Source organism: Malurus melanocephalus, unplaced genomic scaffold (genome assembly GCF_030028575.1).
Source record: "Malurus melanocephalus ecotype Western Australia unplaced genomic scaffold, MMel_1.1 scaffold_35, whole genome shotgun sequence".
Classification (NCBI taxonomy): Eukaryota; Metazoa; Chordata; class Aves; order Passeriformes; family Maluridae; genus Malurus; species Malurus melanocephalus.
Genome location: NW_026623267.1, coordinates 2,081,659 through 2,107,547, shown reverse-complemented (window position 1 = coordinate 2,107,547; position 25,889 = coordinate 2,081,659). Strand labels below are relative to the sequence as shown.

Sequence of the window (25,889 nt, the reverse complement as noted above, 5' to 3'; positions counted from 1 at the left end):
AAACTACTCTAAGGTTTCTGAACTACCTTTGGWTTTTCTGAATTTACATTCAAAAGTCTACTTTACTTCTTCATTACTGAAAAAAACAAACCCCAAACTAAATAAAATATTTAATTATTAATTTTATTTTATATTAAATATTAMAAATATTTGGGTTTAAAAATACTTGTTCCTACCTCCACTTTCGTTCTGTAGAGAATGAGACGCTTTAGGCTGCCCACTTTGGCTATGTGGTTGAAAGCCTGAGGTGGTATTTTATCACATGATGAGAGATTTAATTCCTGAAGATTTGGACACATTTCAGTGATGACCTCCAAGCATGTTTCATTGAGGAAATGGCCACAAGAYAACTCAAGACGTACTAGTTCAGAGCCACAGACTTTCAAGAACCTGTAAAAGAACCCCACATTTAAAGTGAAAAATTAACATATTTTCAGTGAGAGTCTGAATAATGTCAAAACCATAACCATGTAAACCARGATATAATTCCTTTCAACAAAGAAAAGACACTAATCTTGAAAATTCTGTTTTAGTTTAGGAAGTTAGAACATGCTTTGTTTTTAATATTTACTCTGAGACAATGGAGCAAAGTAAAACACTGATTACGTTTGAAATGTTTTTAAACAGTCAAAAGCCAATTTTGAAAACAGCCTGCAAGTTTACACCAATAATTTCATATTTACCTCAGAAAAATGTGCAAATGTAAAAATGAGGTGAAACAAATCCTTTTAAAAGTACTTAAAGAAGTACTTTTAAATATTCAGAAGTTTTTAAGACTTTCAGAAAAAAAAATTTCATTCCTTTTATTAACAAGTCAGAACCACTTGCTAGCTGTTCTAAAACACAAATTCCTGAGGAATATTTGACTTTCATTGGAATTATAAAAAATTAAAATATCAGATGACAAAAGACCCAAAACTTAGAAACTTTGATGGTCTCTATATTATGCTTTCCTGACAAGGATCTCGTGTCAGAAACTCAAGCTCTTTTATCTCTAATCCAAGCTTTAACCAAAACCACGTAAGTTTAGTCCCTTTTCATTGCAAAGATAACCTCCAAATMTTGCAAGCTTGATACTTAGGATAAAAACCCCACATATTTGCCATGCTTTTGGTTTATTTTCTTAGTTTCTCCAGTAGAAAAGTTTGTTCCTTTAACTATGGGCTGTAATGAGTTTCCCATGTTACTTGCTAGAATAACAGAGCTACTTGTGAAAGAGCATAAATTAGTTTCTTATAATAAATATTCTGATCTGCTCTATTACCAGTTCTATCCTACAAAAACGTTCATGTAGACAGAGCAGCTTCAGGTTCTGACACTTTCATYACAAGTTATTATTACTTCTTGGGTTTTACTGATACAATAGAAATGCCAGACAGACACAAGGTTCCTGCTTGCACAAAAAGTCCTGTTGTTACAATCAAAGAGTCATTAGCCTTCCCAAGCATTTGCTCATGCTGAAGCTTAGGATGAAATTGCTGCTGGTCTAAGAAGACACRTTCAGGGAGGCATTCCTCAATGACACCAACAGTAGCCCAGGACTTGAAATCAATATTTCAAGATCCAAGCTTTCAAGATGCCTCTTTTCCTTATTTTTTCATTACTCACTCAAGTCACACTTGCCATTCATCATCACCTTTCTTTGTTCCTTTCATCTTACATACTACATGGCCTTAGTGTGATTATGCAGATCCTATGTAATACAGAGGGAAAAGGAGATTCCAGGATGGCATCTCCATCCCTAAATATTTCCAAGAGTCACCTGAAACCTTGACTGACCTGATCTAGCGTTGGGGACACTGGCACTTCAAGTGGGAGCYTGGAGTAGACGACCTTCAGAGGTCCCTAACATCCAACATTTCTATGAGCCTAAGCAAACAGAAACAAAGAGAGGATCTGAGACACAAAAGGGGAGACATAAGCCCCAGAGCCACAGGAGTTCTGCCCATGTATGGTCTTCAAGTCTATTCCTCCACTGTTTTGGTTTGTTGTTTTTTTTTTTTTAAATCTGCAGTTCTCTATTCAGAATCTATTTTGGCTTTTAAAATCAGAGTTTAATCAAACACCAAGCAGTTTCCATACTGGAGATAGGGAATTCACACAGACTGGTAAGCCTTCCTATGGGACTGTCAGAGCTGAAATGACACGACAATTCACAGCAATTAACATCAGGTATTTAAACATTTAAGTGCTATTTTAGATTAGCAATAGAGTTCAACACTGTTATGRAGAAATGCAGGATGGAAATCCCCTGGAAATCAGAGTAGAGATATATGGATACATTGCTGATTACCAATTAGCCAATTCCTCTATTTAATGAGTGCTTTAACAATACATTCACACAGCTTCTTTCATCAACAAATTATCAGGTTTGTTTGAATGATGGTATTTTCCATAAAACTTTGTCAGTCACCACTTATTATACCTCTAGCTTTTAATTTGCTAACAAATAAATATTTTATGAATTACTCCATTACAATAATGGATGTTAGTTTAACTGCCATATAATTTAACAGGGCTTGGCTGTTATAAATGTTATTTGAGATCAATGCTTTTCTCTTGCTARGACTATTAGAAGTTAACATTACCAGGTCAGGTAAACACTCAGTTAACCCCCTAGACTTGGAGAAGAACTCCAGGCTCACCAGCTTGAGGAGTTATTACCCTCATAACATTTTATTTAAACTCATTACACTTGAAACACACAGGCAGAGAGCAAACACAGTGACAGCAACAAGCATTGCTCTTCACAGCTTTGTTGTCTTTTTGAAGAAGGTTATTTAGGAGACATGAAACAGAGACAYGAGGACGTGTTTCACATGGAGCAGGGTACAAGAATGAGCAGACATGAATGTAGGAAAGAGGAACAGGAACAGAAGGAGGAATCTGAGGGAGGAATCTGCACTGTTCTCTGAATGATGGGGACACTGCAATTTTTGTTTGCATTAACCAGACTGCTCAGGACAGRGGTTTTTGCTAATATCTTTCTATGTGGATCTCCACGTAGAGATAAATGGCAGGAGGAATACAAGTTCTCATGCTTTCAAAACAAATGTGGCATGGTCTTCACACTTCTGAGACTTAAAGAGTCTCTGACTGACTGGCTTGATTTAGCTAATTTGAAAACAWACAACACCCAAAAAAGCACCTTCTACCCAAATCAAAACATCTTCACATATCTCTCCTTTAATCACTGAGGACTGACTGSTTCCTGTTCTCAGTCTCTCCTCTGTTCTGCAGTCATCCATCCCTTTAGTTTGCTTTTATTATCAATATTTTATACACACCATTTCTGAAGTGATATCTCTTCATCCCTTCATGTCTGTGATAAAATATGACTAAACAACCTAGAATAACGTGAACACATACATTTCTTTTGCTAGACACTGGATTGGGCTTTGCCCTTGAAGTTTATCCTCACTCTAGACAGCATTATTTGAGGCTTTTCAGTTGTTCAGTTTTGGGTTTTTAGAGGCACTGGGGCCTGGGTTGTTTTTTTTYYTTTTTTTTTGCAGTAGGGAGGGGATTGTTGCTTTTATCCTAAAAAAAGGAATCTTAATCTTTTTTATTCCTAAAAAAAGGAATCTTAATTTCCATCATCTTCTGCCTACTCTCAAGAACTGCTGCTTATTTTCAACCCCTTCAGTTTTTCAGAAGTCCTAGTGAAGTTCTTCTGAAACATCTAATATGTCTATTAGCAGGCAGGATGATATTTGCTCACTGTGATGTTAAACCCATCATGATCACAGGGTAACTTAGCCCACTAACAATTTCAAAACTTCATGTCTGAATCATAAGCATAGCTCATGATCCAAAACTAAAATCTAAAGTACAAGAGATAGTACTCTTCATGTCTGAATATAAGACCTCCCAAACAAAATTCTCAAAATACATTTAAATATATGCTTATGCAGGGACTGAAAACATCACATTTGCTCCAATGGTTTCCGGTGGAACTGCACTGGATCCAGAACCTACATTTCACTCTTAGCTTAATGATCCTCACTTACTCTGTACTCCCCAGCTTGAAATTACTGAACACTCAACATGGAGCAGGAATCACAGTTTTCTTTCATCTATTCATCCTCCCTAAACACAATTAATTACCTGTTTTAATATTCCTTTAGTACAATTAACACAACCGTTTTCTATCGTGCTGATTTTACCAAATCTTTTTTCCATTAAAATCTTCAGTACTGATTTTCTACTCAATGACATATATTTGGATTTGGTATCCAAGGGAGAGGGTGGAAAAGGAAAGCAACTTCCATTTGTGAACAACAGAGGGTTGGACAAAATTTTTTTTTTAGCACCCTCCCTTGCAGTGTTACCTCATATTGGTATACACGTTAGGGATGTTACCTCCATTACTTCACAGATRTAACACTGCCCATTTGCAAAGCCTTCCTTGGTATGAACCTCCTAGAATCAGTATTTCATAGAAACAAGCATTTCAGTTTGCTTCAAGCCAACTACATGCTCCCTCCAGCAACTCAGGTCTCCTGTTTCCAGAGCCTTTCAGCAGAAAAGAAAAATGTTATAATCCACCTGGATTTTATTTTTCCTCATTTCACTTCCAGGATCTTGAGGTCGCATCTTTCTTAGTTCTATCTATCAGATTATTAACACAAACTCATAGAGGATTTCCTGTCTTACAATTATGTTTTGCATTTAATAAGACGGTTTGTGGAATTACGTTTTAATATCCTTCTTAAGACACATTCATATATTTTTAAATTCACAGCGATGCTTTATCTTTTGTGACTGCCATGTTACATGACAGCAGCAGCATTTAGCACAGGTAACTGTAATAAAAGTGTTAAGATTGGTATGAGAGGACAAAAACTGGGTACACAGAGGAGCAGAAGCACAAGAAAGAACAAATGGCAACACAAGGGCTGGTACAGAGGTGTGTGCTGGTGGATGTCAGATTTGCAAGTCACCAGGATCCTTGAACATTTGTGTGAGTGATTTCTCAGGGCACACGGATAAGGAGATGAAGGCCAGGAGCAGCAGAGAATGGTGAGACCACATGCTAGACAAATTGAATTGGACACACATTTTAGTTCTTTTGGCACATGCAAGTCTTCACGCTTGAAAGTGAGACTTTGTAAKGTACTTTTAATTTAAAATTAAATTACTTTCCCTTCCTCTAGCTATTCTAATTGTAGCATGTATTCTAATGTTCTAGCATGTATTACACCTCCTTTTCGGTAAGCAAATCCTAGAACATGGCACGTAAGTAGGAAGTACCTGATCTTGCGCTTTTTCCAACACAGACTAAACTACTCTAGGAAAAACATGCAAAATAAATGTTATAATTTACTCTCAGTTACAGTCAACCCTAGTTTTACTAAAAATTTAGTCTGGAAATTAAAGCAAGAGACAGACCTGATTTTTAAATTGAAAACCCCTGGAAAGTCACACATTACTCCTATTTTCTGTGACTATTTGAYGCATATTTCAGTAATTTCTCTGACCTTCCTGCTAGTTTGACTTATAGCAAAACCTCACCAAATTAAACATTGCCAAAACACACTTCTWCTAAAGGCAATGAAAGCCTTTAAACGTAAACAACAAAACTGCTAAAGAAATATTCCTGGATGTGCTTGACATGCAAATACTGCATCACTAACCTCAAAATAAAACACTATTAATTCATTTTCACAGTATAAAATGTCAGACGTAAATAAAAATCCTAATTGCTCAGATAYTTAAAGCAAAAGAGTTTAAACAAGTTAATGACATTATCAGTGATCCAAGGAAATCTGCATGCAGAACTCTGTTTTCAAACTGTCATTGTCCTTGAGCTGTTTAAACCTCAGAGCATTTATTCAGCATCTCAATATTTAGTWCACCTCCAACCAACTTGCCTCAGTCTTCCTATCTAGGTCTTACCCTCCCACGCTGATATTCCCCCCTGGCAYGAAGAGATTCACCAAACCTCTGCAGCCAAGAGAAATGCAGTGCTGCTTATGTAATGCTTGCTGTGAAATCTTTGCTCATTCCCTGTCATTTTGCATTTCAGACTCCCGAGACTGCTCAGACACTCCTCTCACTTTTTTGCACACTTTTAGTTCAATCTAATGTAAAGTTTAGTTAATTCATATTATATGCCGAAATGAAAAATTCATGATAGTAATTTTTAGCCCTAAGGAGTAGATGTTATCAATAAGTTAAAATACCTTCAGCTTTGCCTCAGGATGTTCATATGCCTGAAGCATTCTGTCTTCTCATGATAATACAGTATTTGCTTCAGTCACATTTCTTAAAATTACTCTTAATTTTTTTCACTTTAATACATTTTAAAATACATTACATATATATTTTCTATAATTTCTTAGTATTTCCAATAACTTCATRCATACATGAATATTTTAAAATAACAAATTCATACAAGCTACTACTTTTAAGACATTTGTAAGAAACAACAGATAMAAACATTTTTGAAAGACATTTTCCAAAATAAGATTTAAGCAAGAGCAGCATTTAAACATGCCCTGACTTGCAGAAATCATAATTTAAAGTATATAACTATAAGAATTAAWCCAACTCTACCAGTTTTGAATTCAACAGTACCAACTGTAACTCCAAATGCTGAGAAAACTGCAAAAATGTAGTGTCCTGGTTTTGGACAAAAGAAAAAATACTGTGAATTCATGATTATATGTTCTGGATGCTGTAATATCACCAGGGTGGCCGTATCTTAATGACAACCAGGGCAATAGAACTGAAGCATTTATTGACAGATTTCTCTGTCAAGGAACACTATCTCTTACCAGGAAGCTCCTTTTTCAACAAGAGTTAGATTAATGCTATTGAAAAGCAAGTCTTGTTCTAGTMAGTCTCCTCTGAGTAGATACTTTCATAGCAAATGAACAGCAAATTTGACAAATACACTGCTAAAGACTGTGAAAAGAAAAACTTGTGTTGGGGAGACTTAACTGGAAAAGACTTTTACAGAACAAAGTGCTGCAAAATTATTTCTGTAACAGAAAAGGGTTTAAAACCAGGCCTAGTTACAGTGGAGAATTTTTGTTTCAGAAGGGCAAATGATAAGCACAGTTTAGGCATGAAAATTATTTAGYTTATAACTTTGCTTCTAAAATTTACAATTGAATTGCATTTCCCATTCCCAGATTGCATCCATCTCTTCCAGGAAATACTTTTTCCTAAAACTAAGATTTGCATCAATGTCAAAAAAACATTCTCCCCCTTTGTTACAAATAAATATAATTCTTACAACAAATATAAATAGAACATTTTTACTCACAGATTATTAACAGTCAAATAATGAATACTTATCATTTTAAAATACTGTATATACATAAATGTTACTAGTAGTTCAGCATTGAGGCTCAATAGAGCCATTTTCAAAGTCAGAAATGCAGAATTGTAAAGTTGATAAGCCTCTAAATTTGGCATTAATTTCTTCCAAGACCACAAAGATTTTTAGCAGTACTGTATGCTAAAAAAAAAAAATAATGGAAATGAAAATGTTGCCATAAAGACGCACATACGTTAAGTTTTTAAAAGACAGACTTAATATCTAAGCATCAGAAGCCACCTCATAATTTCAGAGTTGAATTCTCAATTAAAACTTGAATATTTATCCTCTGCATAATGTATCTAACAGGAAATCCAAATTTAGGAGAAATTTTTGTACTTCATTCAATAATTAGCTGATGTCTATTTTCTTTTTCGACCAATAAGCAAAAAAAAACATAGACTTCTTGCATTATACTGGAGAGTCTGAAAATTATTTTCTGACAAAACAGAAGCAACGTTCCCATTTTGATAAAGTGTTTCTTCAAAATATTTTACTTCCTCAGGTAAGGGACTTAGGAAGGAAAGATAAAAGGAAAGAAAATGTCTGCATACTTGATTTAACCTTTTTATTCAGAAAACAAATGAGAGTTTAGACAACTTTTTCAGATATATTAAACATTTCTGTTTCTTATCAGTAAATTTCTGCTTTCACCTGCCATTGCTGATTACCCGTTAGTTGAAGCAGCAACTTTTGCTTAAATGAAATGCATTGATAGAAGCTGTTTAACTAATGCAAATGAGCAAAGAAGCAAGAAATGATATCTTAAGAAAGCAGAGAACATGGCTGTTATACAGAGAAGAATCCCTGCAAATTTGCTATTTTAATGACCTACAGCACAGTCATATTTTCAGCTCATTGGAAGATGCACACGCAACCCCCCTGTTTTCCAACAGGGCTAATGTTTTAAATCACTTTTATGAAAATATTTGCATTTACATTGGACTCCAGTGATTACTTGGCTCATACCATGTGAGCATGCAATCAGTTTATTACTGCAGCCATCCTAATACAGTCCTACTGATGACTCATCTGTACAAAGAACAACCACAAACGTTTTCCTTATGAGATGGATTTTTGACAGCTCAGTTCCAGCACAGTGTTTTAGAAGCCCAGAAGAAAGCAAAACACTGCTCCCCCCGGAAGAAGCCTTTCAGTCACAAGCAGTTTGGAACATGCAGACTCTACAGATTGCAATGGACTTCTGCTGCTATATTTAGTATCTCTTACTGTTTTAGCTGTTCCTTTTCTCTATGTCATAACAATCACACCCTTTATAGTAAATCAAAGACATTTCTTGCCTTTTAATAAAGTTTCAAATACTTGGTGAAACTACCGTGTAGCAGCTCTGCAAACAGAGCTTGTCAAAACATTTCTGTACATTGAACACTGACCTGCTAAATCCAGAAACAGAGATGGCTCCCCTGTTTCCAGTCCAAGATAAATTCAGCCACTGGATGAGAGTGCAGCGAGACTGTAGGTACTCCAGGGATGTGTCATTAATCCTCGCCCAGTAAGGTTGTAAACTGAGATGAATGTACTGTAGAGGATCACAGCAATGTTGATACAGTAGCTTACAAGTTTGTGCTAGTCTACACAGGTCTGGTACTGCAAGGTGACTCAAAATCAACTGGATGAGCTATATCAAAAACAGGAAAAAAAGGTCACAGATGGTCATATAGCACTTATGACATTAAGGGAAAACTGCAAAGGAGTAAGAAAAGATGTTCTAACTTCAAAGGAAGTAAAAGTAACTTATCAAATAAATCACTGATTAACTATTAAATAGAACTGCAGTACCTTCTCCGTTTGACAACATGCTAAACAAGAAAGGAAAAAGCAGATCACCATATGAAAGTGACAGGAAGCTTTCAAATTAGAAGTTTCTTTACCCATGCTAATTTAAACAGTGATATATATGTAAACACTATGTTTACATATTTCCCTTCACTAAGTCTGCTCTCTCATTGATCAGAACACAAAACTGGCATCCTCCTTCCTCTCTGTGTTTGGTTTTTTTTAAGATGGGAGCATATTTGCAAAGTACATGGAAAAACCACACCATGCCCCACTTTCCCTACACCTTGATCCAATTCAGATTGGTTCCTCTTTTCCCTGCTTTAAAAATCAGTGYTTTGTCTTCTGTCTTATATCTCTCCTCGGGACTAAGCAACTAGGTAAAAAAAATCAACATAATCAGACRTCCTTTTACAATCTCTTCCTTGCTGTAATACTTTCAGAGCATTTTTGTKCTACACCAGAGTCAAATCTGAAAGCCAAAATCCCTTTTTAACTGYATCAGTTGAATCATCTCAGCTTCAGAATCACCACCAGCCTTTCCAATGCTAGTTTTCGTATCACTGTAAATGCTTTTGCAATGATGTCTCTCRCACTCAGAAACGAAGACATATCCCCCCTCTCTWGTCATACTCTGTTTTCCTGTYCAAGGAAAGATCAACACRCACACAGACATAAATAATCACTTTAGGAAATAACAAAAGTGCCAAACTAAATAMATAAATCTCCTTTAGCTTAGGAACTGAGAGAAAATGCACTTGAAAAATGGAAACTAAAAATTAATGTTTACTTTACCAGAGCCATCTCTAGCAGATATAAGTATCTGCACTCAAGTTATATAACTAAAATTGATTGTTTTCAAGCAGAGTGAGAAACAATAACTCACTGAAACAAATCAGTGTAAATTAAAGAAAACCTCAACTCACAAATCAACTTAAACTGAAGAAAAATCCATGGTCCTTTCAAAATACCAACATGTTTCATTTTAATGTCCTAGAACGATTCATAAGACAAATACACCAAAAACCAGAATAAAATCCTTGACATAAAATGAAAATGGAGCTTTTTCTAAGATCCAAACAGACTGCACTTCTGCACCAGTTTATTATGCAGCTACTTTCCACCTCCCCTCCTCCCCTCTTCATTTTTGGAACAACAAAACAATTCAACTTCCTGCAAAATGGAAAATGTTTCTTCCTACTCAGCTCCAGATTTAGTATTGAGATTTCCAACAAGATCTATGTCTCTTAAAAAAWTTTAGTTCAACTCCAATGCAAAAATACGGTGTCTGATATACTTCAGTTTCTTTCATGCTTGATTTCAAGCCTTTCGTCTTCTCTTCTTCTTGCTTGTYCTTTCCCCTAAAAACAGTGCAGGCTTTTGTCTCTGTCTGGAACTCTTATTCCAATTGATGCAGAGGACCTGCATAGACATTTCAATTTACCAGTATTATCTATATATATATAATTATAAATACATATATGCACATATAATAACTGCATTTACAATGAACAAAATTTGCACCCAACTGACTCTTAGGAACCTGTTGACATTTTGGAACCTAAAATATCTTAATTACAAGGAGCTAACAAAGATATAATAACAAACKGGTATCTTGATTTTTGCTTGGCTCAGTCCCATAATTAAGCTTGAATCTTGTCTAACACAGTTTTGTTTGTCATTCTAATAGCAGATACCTAAACATACACCTCTTTTTCTGAGACCATCAATTCCTTGAAATAATTTCCAGTATTCTGAAAGACAGTTTCAAACTATTTTKCAAACTTTCAGCTATTCCACACTGTGTAAGTCAGTTATATATCTATTTTATTAATGGCTTTTCCCTCAGATTTTTCTCTCATGGTTACTTACTAAGTTTTCTAGAGCTGAAAGCTCAGCAGAGGCTGCACAATTAGCAGAATTTATGTCTACAATTAAMKKKGKMWWAWWAWKKYYKRWWAAARSMAARTAACACAAATTTCATTCAAYGAGAAAAAAAGTTATTTTGTAACTTCTGAGCAATACAGATAATGGTGGATGAAACTATAAATGATCAAATAATGTCCCTWCACATTAATTCAAGACTGAAATGAGTATTTTGTAACACACAGGGTGTTACAGTCTTTCCACACCTGAGATGAAATCTCTTACCACACGTCTCAATCAAAAAAAGGCTTTATTTTTTACTGAAATTATGCTACTTCATAATATCAAGAATGAAAACATACAATGAAATGTCACTCCTATGACATTATGTTTTAAAGTACCTTTGTCCTGGCTTTTGATTAAACAAAAATAACAGGTTCAAAAYGTACAGGCTAATAACCATTAATCAYCATYAACCTGGAGTCTGGTGTCKGTCAGGAATACACTTTTTATGTCTGTGTATCCTAGCATAAAGTACAATTTGATACCATAATGAGTATGGCACATGATGTGCTGTACTGTGCTATCGTGTGATTCCAAGAATGCCACAGAACTGAGTATCTGCTTTGAAAGCTAATTTCATAATGCAGTTTCTCACAAACAACAGTGTTTACTGTGCATTTATGAAAAACTATGGCAATCATTATTATTTCACACTTTCTTACAGATCAATAAGTAAAAACAATGTTTATTGGAAAAAACAATAGAAAGAGGAAAACAAAATATAATTTACACACCAATTGCCTTTTTTGGCTATGATGGACTAAAAGTACAAAAGTACTCCGTCTCCCATTTCCAGGGCAATCACGGCACATGCTAGCTCTAAACACCTGGTGAGATCAACAGCCACTAAAATGAATACCTCCAGAAACTGAAGGTTTCCAAATCATAATTCTCCACAATTCAACAAACAATAGTACACAAAATCATTGTGAAGTGAGCGCAAAAATGGACCCTGATTCATACCCAGCCCATACTTTCAAGATCATGGTAGTCCCTGATTGCAGCATCTCACATACGTGCATATTTTTTGAACTACCAACTGAACAAATATAGCATCTTAAAAAAAAAATAAAACCCAGAAAAAAGCATCTCACCCATTGCAAAATTTGGTTATAAGCCCAGACAAAATTTCCACTCTTCAGTACAAGGAGCAAAACTTTACCAGAGGTGTAGTCTCTAATACTTACTGAACCAAAAGTTTCTCTAGCTTTTTAAAGCTTTTTTGCTGATAACCAACTATTTTAGGTATAACAACTACTTGTACCTAATAAAATACTTTCTGTGCCTAGAGCATGACTTGGTTTGGTCAGAAAAGAATACCTGGATGCTGGTCAAACCTACAATAGCTGTACTCTCTACAAATTTCCTTTTCCAGTTCTCCAGCATGAAGATGAAATGGTTTTCCAATAAGAAAAATACACCGGCCTATGCAAACCACTCATTCAGAAACAGACAAATGAATTACTTACAATTTTTTTACTCCTGAAGCTAGAGCTGCTACAGCTTAGAATACATTTAATTAGAATTGATACTAAAACATGCTCAGGTAAAGGACAAATGATACGTGCAAAAAGAGGAAAAGAGAAGGGAAAAGAAGAAGATAGTATTCTATGACTTTTGACATTTCTCAGCATAATTGAAGAAWACACACACCCCTGGTTCCACACAGCCTGACCTGCACCAGCAAATGCAAGCATATTTAATAGTGCATATGAACACCAGYAGACACAAATAGCTCATAAATCTTGAGGCAGCTTTTGGAAAAACCAGCTTCAAGGAATGACAAAGATGTCATTTATATCTTTCTATGCCAACATTTGTATTAAAAATATTTTTTGGACTGGAGTGCGCAGAGTGTCCTGACTCTCCTCTTTAGAGAAAAAAAGTTGGGATTTTAGTAGCCAGCACATCTTGGTGAGTCTCAAACTGCAGACCATATATGCTCTGGCAGGTATTCCTTACCTTCCTCAAAAGCTTTGAATTTGTTCAGGCCTTCAGCCCTCAAGTATTCCTGCGAAGTCAACTAAGACTAAGGATTTATTCCTTCCACTTTACAAGCAGCACAAGTTAGTCAATGAACTTCCTCAGTTTTAAGGTAGTTCTGGAGAAGAGATCATAGACTGCACAAGTGCTCACAGCTAAGGTCTGGCTATCATCATCTAAGACCAGGAAAATTCTCACTCTCACCTAGGTCATCCAAAAATTTACACTTCTACAGAAGTCTGTGCCCTGAGAAGTCAAGCATTTTTTCTCTTTTTCAGACAGGAGTAATCTTACAATGCTTTCAGAGCTCCCACTGCATTGCCATTCCTAATGCCATTCTCAGGAACACCACACTCTATGAAAGGATAGTCTGTGGAAGTTTCAGAAAGACAAAAATGGCAAAAAAAAAAGGACAGAGGAACTGCTGCCTACTGAGCACAACCCACTCGGCTTGTGTACTTTGTGATTTACAGAGAGTAGTATGAAAAAGGTTCAAAGAGCTCAAATAAAGAATAGGCATGTGCATGAAGACTTAGGACAGTCACMCATTGACAATCAATATATCACTACAGAAAAGATACAATCTTTCATGTAATGTATCAATCAGAACCCGAAGGAGACAGCAATTGCCTTACTTCATCCACAGTTTGAGCACTTCCCAGAAAAAACTGACATTTGTCAGTCTTAAATACAGCATGCAGTGTTCCCATATCCAATGTGATCAAAAACTGTCACACTACTGAGTACATTTTGGATTCTGATGCCCAACCCTTCCAGCTGGACTAGAAAGTATGAGACTGGGATTTCTGCTGTCACAAAACCAGTCCAGAAATAGTATTTCATAGTTTTCTGATGAATATTCCACCCATATTCTCAGTTTCTTTAAATCAAAGCAGAAGAAAAAAAAAGTTCTTGGTATTGACAGACCACATAAATTTATTCATGAAACCAAACATGTTAAAAWATGGATAAAAAAGGAAGCTGGTAGACAAACAGGAAAGAAGAAAAACAAAATAAAGTACATGGAGACAGAAGTTCATRGGAGTAACAAGACTACACAAATACTTCCTAAATTAAAATTTTAATATGTGTAATCAACCACTTATGGTTGAATTCAATGACTGGAGCTCTTTTCTAACCTTMAWGATTCTATRACCACGTGGAACAGAAAAGAGATTAATCAATCTCTCTGATATACTTCWAATCAATTTATACAGCCTTTTCAAACAAGAAAAATTCCTACATTTAAATGAAGTTATATCTACAATTAATTTCCTTGMACTACTAGAACCAACATATTTTCAAACTTTTAAAGAATTTTATGTAAAGTACTTTCTTTACTTCAGTACTGCTATGCAAGCACCAAYAGTAAAATACATACACTACGTGGACTCTGGGGAAAAAAACAAACAAAAACACAAACACYACTAGAGCTAACTCATGATAAAATTAGTATCCTCATTTATTATTCCACTGCATCAACAACAAAAAAAACCCCAAACCAAACTCAAGAGATTYGGTTTCAAGAGAAGTTTCAAGAGAAGACAGATAACAGCACAGAACACTTAGCTTTTCATCCTCTTCCTCTCTCTTTCTTCTTGACAAGCACAACAAACTTTTGCTGGCTACTAGGGCATATGGTCAGCCAGCCATGGCCTTTGTATGTCAAACTGGGGTACTTAGAGTCAAAAGATGTGGTAAGACCAAAGCACTATTTGATTAGATCAGGTAGTTCTGYGAATGCCCTTCAGTCAGTGGCAGCACCTCACCACACACCCCTCTCAAATGCGAGACTGGTTCAAGCCACAGGCACTCTGAGCATTTGCTGCAACACTAAACGAACATTTGCTGCCTTTGCCAGAGTGCAGCACTCTGAAGAGCAGAGACAATCTTGTCTCTGYCCAAGTCTAAAGGTCTGCCCAGCAAGTAAAGGCTTCTTTTCACTATGTGAAGTTTATTTCAGGAGAGGTGAAGATAATGGTTTTGTCTCTTAATTCTTACTGCAGTCAGGGTACCAGCYTCCATAAACAGCTACACCCCACTGACATACTGGCCTGCACATGGTATTCAGCAATCATACTCCACAATCTCATTATAGAAGAAATTWGAGGAAAGAAAATACTCATCTACAGACTCTGAGCACACTTGCAACTGCCATGCTGCCAGGGGATCTGAAAGGAGTTTATTCACAACTGTTTTCTGTGCTAARGACAGAATAAAAAGTAGCAAGCATAAAAAGAAGACAGTGTGCAGAAGTCCAGCTATAAGATATTTTACCTGCACCACAACTGAAAACTTAGCTGGACGGAAGAAGCTTATTTAACAATACAAAAATATTATGGCAGTTTCAAGAAAAAAKCTCTGTGAGTTTTGTAAGAGATTAAACAGGAAAACAAACTTTTAGCCTATTACAAAATATTTCCACTTTCAGATGTTGATTGCAWCTTCTCATTTCTCCTCTGTAACGTTTCTTGGTCAAGGAGGACTAAAAACCTATAAGAAAACTGCTAGAACCTTCTAAGTTCAAGAACTGGAGATTCAAAGCAAGAATAACTGGTAAAAAAACTGTGTGTCAATATACAGATTCTTGAGAAGTAAAAGTGCAGTAACTATGCAAATACCTAACATCCAGCCAYGGAAGCAGACAGACTTACATTCAGGCACACCTGAATTATGTAAATGAAATCTCAGTTAATGCAGGAGATTCACAAGCAATGCAAGGAACTTACAGAGAAAACTACAATCCTGACCAATACCCTGTAAAGCACCTTTGCACCCTTAATGATCAAGATAATGATTGAGCATAAACATGCTTTTCTTACCTCATAAGGCAGTTTATCAAAATATCCATTAGTTGGCCATTCCCTGAGGGTAACAATGCTGAACTGTTTATTAAGGGTGTCCATTCCACAGCCAAACTTTTCTTCATCTTCATCTTCATCTATATCATTCATATCAATCATTGAAGTCTTAAGTGAAAGCACAGGCCTCTCTTTCACACCATGTAGCACTACTGCATCCAATTCAGTGTAATAATCCAGAAGAGAGCTGTTCACTTCCAGTCGGATTAAGTTTGTGGGAAAGTTTATCTGTTTGATACAAGGTGTGAACTGCCGAGCCTGAGGACCATTCACCTTTGTAGGTGCTTCCGACCAAAGTACTTCCCATCTGTGAAAAAAAAAAATAAATGAGACACATACGTACAGTACAGGGATTAAAATCAAAGTTATCAAAGCAATTCCTAAGCACAGAAAGAGGGCGGCATCTTCTGTCACAAGTATTTAAAGATTGAGAAACATGGCTGAAACAATGATTTAGGAAATCTGTGTTCTCCCTACATTTGATAAATATCCTGTGGCTGAATTTAACAGGCCACACTAACTCATGACCTTAGCGTATTTTTTCTGCACCATTAAATAACAAAACAAGCTGTACTCTCAGTCACTTGTGTTACTGCTACTCATGCACAAGTTCTCCTCACCTTCACAGGTAAGGTGATCATAACTAATGGATTACTGATGCCTTCACAATGATGGCATGTTAGTATAAGTACATAAGGAACAGTCTTGACATGTAACCCAAACATACAATCATCTGACCTCTCATTTCCTACAAAAAACAAAGAACCCCACCACTCAGACTCTTTAACATCAAGCCTGTCCAAATTACAGCATTACAAGTTACTAAAAAAATAATAAAACTTATTTATCTGCCTAGGCAAGCAAAATGTTCCTTTTAGAAGTCATTCACTGACAAATTGGCAAAGAAAGTATAATCTTCAAGTTAATTCTGAAGGGTCMTTTGCAAAAGATGTCAGAATTTTCAAACTGCTGAAAAGCCTTTCTACTCTTTGGTTCATTGACAGGAGGAAGTCCAGGGCATGCACAGAACTACCATACATACATCCTTACTTTCACACACGGACCTCAAATCTCCTCCAGTGACAGGGAAATCTGCTGCCAACCGAGTAAAGCAAAAGAACAAAGTCTTACATCCCTTAGATTTTCAGCACTCTCAAACTTACCAAAAGGCCTGAAACCAAGCATGCTGTTTATATCTGCATGGGTCCTCATTCAGTGAACGAAGATCCTTCAGTCACTGATGCCCATGTTTTTCCACCCTCAAGTCTCRTTAATTCCTAAGGAAGAAAGCCTCCACTACTGCTATTCCCTTTGACAGTATGCTTACCTCGATACAAGTTGAGACACTTCCACATGAACTCCATCTCTTCCTGCTCACCCTAGTTCCAGCTTCAAGCACATCTCTAAGACTGCTTGTCTGTCACATGAATATCAGAAGCACTCTATCTGCTCTCCAGTACCTCAGCATTTTGGCTTTCCCTACATTTTGGCTTTCCCTACCGGACACCACTACTTTGACTTTACAAGCACTGCTCAACACTGATATATACTCCAGATACTTGTGGGGGTAAGAGGGGAAATATTAATTAAAAATGAAATCAATCTTACTTTCAGAACCAAATATTTGAACTTTTCCATCATAACAGAAAGCAAAACAAATGTAGGGATTTTCATTCAGACACAACACATAGCATAAGTAACTTAGAACCTATCCTACACCATGCTGCTCTCCAGGTACCTTATGGTAGAATGGAAGACTTGCAGAACTCTTACGTTGAAAGGAAAAAAAAGAAGCCATGAAATAAAAACAAACATACAAGACTAGTGAACATATGGTACATCAAAGTACTATCATAGGAGAGTGGACACTCTACCCTAAAATTAACAGTTTTCATAAGAGAGACACAGTACAAAGAAAAGATCTGATTAATTTACAAAATTRATGTCAACTCATGGCAAAGTAACAGCTGTAGTCCCACTGTCACACCCTCTCACATAGGTCGATTCTCTAAGCAAATACTTAATGCTGGCAATGCACATGACCTTCTTTGAATACATYCAGATCACCATCTGACATTTTGCTTAGTCACTTCCATATACCCACTCAAAGTATCCTTAGGGAAATACAAGGCTTTTTTTTCACTAATCTAATACACACTGGACCATCAACTTTTAGCAGTATRTGTCTGTTATTGACCTCTCCTTTTGCACCCTGGAGAGAGAATTATCTAGCAGCAGCAGAGCTCTGGAAAAAAAGAATGCATCTGGAGATCTGGGTTCATTAAATTGCAGTGCAATAACTAACTCCAGCAAGGAGTACCCAGTTTCCAGTTTTGTAATAAGCTAGAGAAAATGGAAGACATGGAGCATGACTTTACTATCTTGTGGAAACTCCACAGCACATACCAAATGCTGATGAACAACAAAATTGGTGACAATTTTTACTTTTCATCAACAGCCCACCAATCTAACTTCAAAAGAGTCAGCTCTTGGTTTATCTGGAAAACCTCAAGTCTACCAGGCTGATTCGATGACGTTCTCTGCCTTGGTAGCACCGCACACAAGAACAAGCAACAGCAATTGCTCTGAGCCAGGGCTAATAAATTCTTCCCATGTGTAGACATGCTCTTAACCCATTACCACAAGTGGAAGTGATCTCTTYCTCTAGGATCACTACTGTGATACTTAGGGGCTTTATGTAATCAAAATGGGAGTGAAGAATTCACAGTGGGATCAAAGAAGTCTAAATTTCTAAGAGGCTTCACTAAGAACTGCATGTCTTCTGTTCTGGAACATTCTTTTGTTATGGTGATCCATTTAAAAATCTTTCACAAGAAAGGCATTTTTACAGTCAGTTCTGGTTTGAGGATATGTATCAAAATCAGGTTGCCTGATAAGATTGCTGGCATTTGTTGCAAGCTTAACATGCTCATTAAACTATTTAACCCAAAACAGAAAGAAACTGAATCCCAATAAATACCTTTAAAGAAGTCAAAGGAATTCTGCCTGCCCCATGGCCCAAGTTAATTAGGCAGCTCTCAAAAAAATCAAGTAGAATCAAATGAATGCAGGTAGTACACTGTTTGTTCTCCAGTCTTGCAGATAGACAGTAACAGCTGATCAAAGATGTTACAATGAAAATACTTTGATAAGAAGGTTTCACCAGCAATGAGCTAGAAAGCCTCAGTCTTTTCTAGAAAGCCTAGCAAGGAGTGCCCTGCAGAGCCTGAATAAGAGTCACCAAATCTGTATTATTTTCTCTAGYGATTGAAGAAAAGGGGGACATAGAGTTTCTCCATTCAGCCTTGATGGACTCCGTTTTCCTATTAAATTTCTCTCCGTCTCATGAAGACAGACAGGAACTCAATTTTCTCTGACACCAAAGACTCCATACACCTATGCAATAAAAAAAAAAAAAAAAATTCCCATTCCCCTTGCTTCAGCAAGAAGGAAAATACAGTCTAGTGATTTCTAGGCTGAGAATCATACTTTAAGGTCTGCGTCAAATGAAAGTACATATTTAATGCTTGCTTAATTTTTTGTTGACCTAATGCTGTTGCAAAGTGCAACAAGAGTCTAAGATGATACCTGCACAGACTTGGTTACTTCTGAAGAAGTATTTGTGGTAAGAGAAAGTCTTTGGAAAAAGGGCTTCTAGGAAAAGTAATCAGATTTCTCTACAGCAATACAAGATTAAACTTTCCTTGCAATTGCTGAGGTYTCTTGTACTGTCAAATTGAGATTGGTGTAGAAAGTAAATAAAGCACCACAAGCAATCTAAGCACAAAAAAATAAATGCCTTTCCCCAAGAAACTTGTAACTGAGTTAAACGCCAAAAGAAGGGAGAGTTCCAGACAAACAAACGAGGAGAATATAAGGAAGCTCTGAGAATATAACCACACCTTTAATGAAAATGCAACTTCTGCAACAATTATRATCATATATGGTTGTAATAAATCCCATCTGCTCTTATCCAAGCAACTGCACTGCACAAATCCGTAGATTACCTACAAGAAAACATCTCCTTCACGCAAATGTGCCAGGKATGCCTCAGCACARTAATTCAAACCAACCTGGGAAGTGTAGTCCTGACCTCAGCTGCGAGCTCTTAAATACAAAAATCAAGGAAGACTAATCATGAGCACAATTTCAGAACCACACAGAGTTTACAGTTATCAAATTATTATGGGAAAATACACAGCAAATTTCAATCTCTACCGAGAGTTCAATTCTGAAATACCAAAGACAGCAGACAGGACTCCAAGAATGCTCAGGATATTTAAAATATTAAAAGGTACTTCAAGTAATTGCCCTGTCCACATGAGTTTTTTAGGGGTTTCTCAAAAATGACTGTATTCCACGAGCCCACAATTAATTTTTCTATGACAGGCAACTGAACAAGAAAAAGCTGTTTGCCTGAAGATGTCAAAACAAGTTTTAAGTAAAGATGCAAATGYCTAGAACTTGTGTATTACACATAGGTGAGACCCAAGCCCGAAGGTTCCTTATCACACTCTAATGTGTTGATGGCATCAGCAGTGCTTTGGGTGTTTTTATCTGAGATTCACAGGGAATAAAAGGTAGAGTGAAAGAACCATCTGAATGCCACTCTCTACATGTAAGAACTCATGGTATTTTACATTCACTACACTGCCTTTCTGGTTTCATTTCCCTTTTTTTTAAAAAGAGGGACTTTTTTTCCATCAAGCATTTTGATCCCATCCTATCTGCTTAAATACAATAAACTTCCCACTGGAAGGAGAGGGAGCCTTTYATTTGGTCGATCTTCATTAGCCTGTTCCTCTGGTTTGTAGCACCTACTACCTCTACGGGGTTTAAGACTTTCAGAAACAGAAAGAAACTTTGCATACAGCAAACACAACTAAGCTTGGAAAAACTGAGCCATGCCAAATTTTCTAGCAAAATTCTAAATTACATTAAATTAAACAAATTAAGCAGAAATAAACAACAGGAATACACACGGCAGAATGGAAGTGGTCCCAGACAAATGATCATGGTATCTCACCCGTGAGAAAAAAGCTAAGCAGTGTTACACTTTATTTGCAAAAAACGAGAAAAAACTAATCACAAGACAATCTCTAACTACTGAAGAAATAATCACTGCATAGCAATCAGAACATATGCTATGAAATATCACCCCAAGTACAGCCACACATTCCAGACTCGTTAAAAATTAYTGATTTTGAGTTTTTATAAAAGCACATGAATATACAGTGTCACTATAACATATGATATAAAAGAAACTGCCAAGTTAAGTAACAAAAGACCATGAGAGGAGAAGAAGGACCAACCTTTTCTTTTGTATTCCATATTTCAAAACCAAAGTTATTTTTATTAGAGGAAAAAGTTAAAAAACTTCTGAAAAAATATTTTTGACTTGACAGCTCCCATTGAAACAAAGTCTAACAACAGCTATTAAGAATATCAAAACATTCCAAAAGGGCTGACACTGAAGAAGCAACTAAGGAATCATCAAGGGTAAGCCTTCTGGGTAAATAAGGAGGGAAAAGAAACAGGAAAGAAAACAGGAAAGAAAAATTTTTCTCACCATGGAAGCTATATCTTACCCATCAATCTAACACACTATGAGAAACAAAGAAAACTCTCTTGGTTGGGTTCAGCTCATGCCACTATCAGGTGCATTTGTCCCCACCACACCTGTGCACAGCTCTGCCTCTTCTACAGGCTCAAGTTTAGTGAGACAACTCATCACTGTCATAAAACACTAAGTACAGAGAATGTGCACCACAGTACAAAATCTCACATTTGTCACATTAGCCTAATCATAGCACATTATCAAAAATAGGGACTGATTTCTTCACCAAATAAAAACTGAGCCTTCATAGTCTGAAATTAGAGAAATACAGAACATTAAATTTTTTTTCTAGGCTTACTGCACTCAGGTAATTCACGTGACAAGTCTGTACATGGAATGTTAGTATGGTTTAAGGAATTACCAAACACTTCTCACCAGTCAAGGTATGAGAGGCACAAATGAAAAGCACAAAAGGTTTCCATGTGTTAAAACAGCATTTATTATTTTTTAGAATTGCTTTATGTGGAGCAGAGTGATACAATGCCTTCTGGGTTTAAAGTAGTAAAAGCTATGAGAGGATAGAGACTCTTCCAAACTTCATACTAACTGTTGTGTTTCAAGCATTACGATTATTTAGAAACAACTGCATGCCCTCTGAAAAATGAAGAACCAATCCCACTTTCAAAAAGACTCTGAATAAAGCTCACCTGAGCCAGCATCATACAAAGCTGGGATAGTACTCAGTGCACCATCAACAGAAGAGTATGACCAAAGACCTTTTTCTGAACACCTGCATGAGTTGTTCTTTCATGTGACTGAAGCATAAGGTGAGTGAATACATTGACCAGATGTGTGGATGTTAGCCATTTTTCAACAAGAATATATAAAACCCTCTTGAATAAGGACTGTGGTGCACCAGATCCTTACAAAGACTCTTGCAGCCTACAAGTTTTTGCACACAGCAAAGTTTTGGATGAACTGATGTCTTAAAAACCAAACAAAGAGAAAAAAGATTACCTTGTTGGACCAGTATAAACCACTAAACACTTAAGCAAGTCTGAACAGACTTTTTCCTCTCAATAGTTTTGACTTCTCCATTAGTTTGGCCTTCTGKGTATATCACAGTAAGAACTGGTGAAAAAGAACCTTCATAATGACCTTTCTACACTGGTGTTCAGAAACAGAGTCAGCTGATAAAGCAACACTGAAAGGTTTCTTGGTAATAAGGTGATTTAAAACCAAGTATCAAAACAGTCAGAAAAGGAAAATAAGATTCTAAGTGCCTTTTGAGTAAGTAGGCCATGGCCTTTTTTAACAGAAGAAAATAGTATGGCAGTGCTTCAAGACCAAAACATCAGTTAAACAAGGAATCACCTGAGACTATAGCAGCATTCCATCTTCAAAAAAAGAATTCTTAGCTGATATCTCAGAGAATTTTTGGAAGTAAAAACAAGGGACCAAGAACAGAAGCAGAAAAGAGACTGCTTTTGCAACTCTTCAGATTCCTCTTATAAAGGTGAGCAAATGAACAGAGAAAAAATATTGTGTACCTCATGTGGAGAAAGGGTTCCTTCATCTTCCCGTCAAGACACCATACATAAGACATTTGCCTCCTTTAGAAGAAAGGAGAGAAACCAAACAGGCAGCTCTGAACAGACAAGTCCTGCTGAGGAAAGGTAAGCCAACAGAAAAAAGTCTCTCTAACCCTTCTCTAACATCAAGACTAACAAGTATTTAAGAGGCAGCACAGACAACTSTTTTCAAGGATGCCTGTGACAACATTTTTCTAGCCAGAGATGCTGTTAACCTATGTAGGCAGGACAGAAGGTATTCTTGCCTACAAATTAATAAGCAAGATCTTACAGAAACTTCATATTTTATAATGAAGAAGGGCGCCTCAATTCTCACTCGGACCACTCCTCAAGAAAAGTCATAAAGCACATACCCCTAAGTTTTACATTAGTATTTTAATTTGCATCTTCTTTAAGTTCTCTGTACAATTTTCTCTTTTTTTTTATTTTTAGTGCACCTATTTAAATAGGTCATTAAGTTAACATTTCTTGAGCTTTCCTCCATTCTACCGCCATCATAAAAAAGTAAAATCTACATCATAAAATAAAAAAGTAAAATGAAAGTTCACAGACTAATTGCCCCAAAGGCATTCCACTTAGGTTCTGAATTTGAAAGTCTTAAAGCTGCCTTCACCACACATCATTCTGTAAATAAGTTCTGCATTACAGTGCCAAATGCACTCATACTTCTAAAGTTAGGAGGTCTATTATTATTAGTTTGACCTATCACTGTTCCTTGAATTCGGATGTTTACTTTAGAGCTATAGAATGTATTCTCATTAGATCTGTAAAMCAAGGAACTGCACTTAGTCACAGTAGGTGACAGAATCATACAAAATATATTAATCGGCCATTTTGAATACAAACCATGACTGATTTTCCAAGGGGTTTTGAATGAACATTAGGAAGGAATGGATACTAAGTTAGACATAAMAATATACTTTTTAGCTGCACCTGCAAAAGGTAAGTCAGGAAAAAAACACCCAGTGTCCATGCTAGTACTGCTTATACCACCGAAGTGTGAATATCATAGCAATATAGTATTTGTTGGTGTACTATTTWTTACAGGACACATTTTGTTAAGTATTTCTTCTATCAGCTCTCCCTTCCTTTATATCTTTGATATAACTTAATCTCTTTTTGATAAGGAATACTTCAGCTGCATATACTGATCGCTTTTCCAAATGTCTTTCCTCACTATGTGCTTTGATCTGTTCTCTTTCTCCTTCCATTTCTATTTCCTCACCTCCTCACTAARGGCTTCTCACCTCATACACAATACTTTTCTTTACCATTTTACCATTCCCCAGATGACCACACTCCTGACCMTGCAACTGGAATTCCATCAAGACTTTCTAATATAAGGAAAACCAACAGGATCAATTCTCCTTACTTTAGCTGGAGTGTAAAAACAAGTGCAGCGCACATCCTTGGATCAGACTAAAAATAAAGATCAGACAAATGGCATCACCTTTTGTCTGTTCCATGCTTCTGGTTTCAGCTTCGTTTCCATATGAATAGTTACAGGGCCTGATCATACTACACATGGAACCTAAAGCATGCAGAGAAGAGTCTATGGCTATTTGAAGCAGGATGATACAGCAACCATGAATACTCAGTCTCTTTTACAAAATTTCTTCTTCCTATTGGAGGAAGAGCTCAGATCTACCACTCCAAAAGTCATGTTTTATACAGACATACTAATTATTGCCTATAAAAATTCCAACACCAAAACTATCATTACACAAATTAAATTTGATCTTATGAGATTGCATTAATTCCTATAAAACATCCAGATCTCTGAAGCTGTTATCAAAACAAGTCACCACAGTTTTAAAAACATGAAGTAATATAGAAAATTTTAGTGGGTCAGATACAAAACTGAAAAATACTAGGAAATAAAGTCCACTAAACTGTCCTATTTGTAGCATTTCACATCTTTAAGGAAAGCATAAAAGACAAAAAAATTACCTTACTTCAGCTGGTGGATTTTGTGAGTAAGGATTTGCAGAGCATGCCAAAATCCTGACTACAGCTCCAGGATGRTAGGTTTCCAGAATGTGCACTGCAGTGGGATAAACTGGTTCTTCAAAAGCGAGTTCCACATAGTCTTGGCTACAGAAGGTGGACGGTGTCCTCTTGAAAGGCAGCCGAGCGCTCGGGCAACGATCCCACCAGGTCCCGTAAGTTCGAAAGACRGCAGTCTGGGTAAAGTCACCAGAACTAGGGTACACGTTTGGAATACCTGCTAAATTCCACATGGTATACGACATGCTGTTCTCACTACCATAGTGAGAGCTGAAATCCAACACTTCTTTGGCATACTGAACTATTTCAACATTGATAGGTAAGGCTCGGGTGTTCGATTCAATTGCCCTCCGACTGTTCATTTCTCCTCTCGTCGCTGTCCTAGCTCGGCGCCGAAGGCACATGTAGTAAAACATGCTCAGAACTGTTAACATGGGAAAAACTGGTGGCATCTAGATAGGACTTAGGAAGATGCAAAAAGTCAGGAGTCCTTTATAAGGTGCATTAACTGCCTGTGGTGTTTTGAAAGAGCTGATAAAACAGAATGAATAAACATAGTGAGCAGATACAGCATTCTTAGAAAGCAAACCGTGCGCTTTTGAGCATCCTTTTAAACAAAGTACTGCTACTAAAATATTAATAAATTATTGTATTTTACTGTAAGACAATTGTTTAGTTGGAAGCTACTAAGTGTGGCTTCCCCATTTACTTTTCACCTTACTTTCTATTTATTTTTTGTTTAAGAAAAAACTATGAAGAAACATTAGCCAAAACCAGYCCTCAAGCAACAAAAAAACTAATGGTCAAAATAAGCACTATCTTCAGGGATTTATTAA

At 36.5% G+C, this 25,889-nt stretch overlaps 1 protein-coding gene across 1 annotated transcript in view; it reads right to left on the bottom strand.

Annotated features, from left to right (window-relative positions):
* Nucleotides 1–25,603, bottom strand: part of FBXL4 (F-box and leucine rich repeat protein 4) — a 45,873-nt gene extending 20,270 nt beyond the window's left edge. Inside the window, exons 1-4 of the mRNA XM_057364106.1 lie at nt 24,997–25,603; nt 15,859–16,204; nt 8,722–8,966; nt 177–390 (exon numbers count right to left, since the gene is read on the bottom strand). Of these exons, the coding sequence (XP_057220089.1) occupies nt 177–390; nt 8,722–8,966; nt 15,859–16,204; nt 24,997–25,505 (1,314 nt within the window). The 5' untranslated portion in view covers nt 25,506–25,603. The remainder of the gene's footprint in view (nt 1–176; nt 391–8,721; nt 8,967–15,858; nt 16,205–24,996) is intronic.
* Between the last annotated feature and the right edge of the window lie 286 nt (nt 25,604–25,889).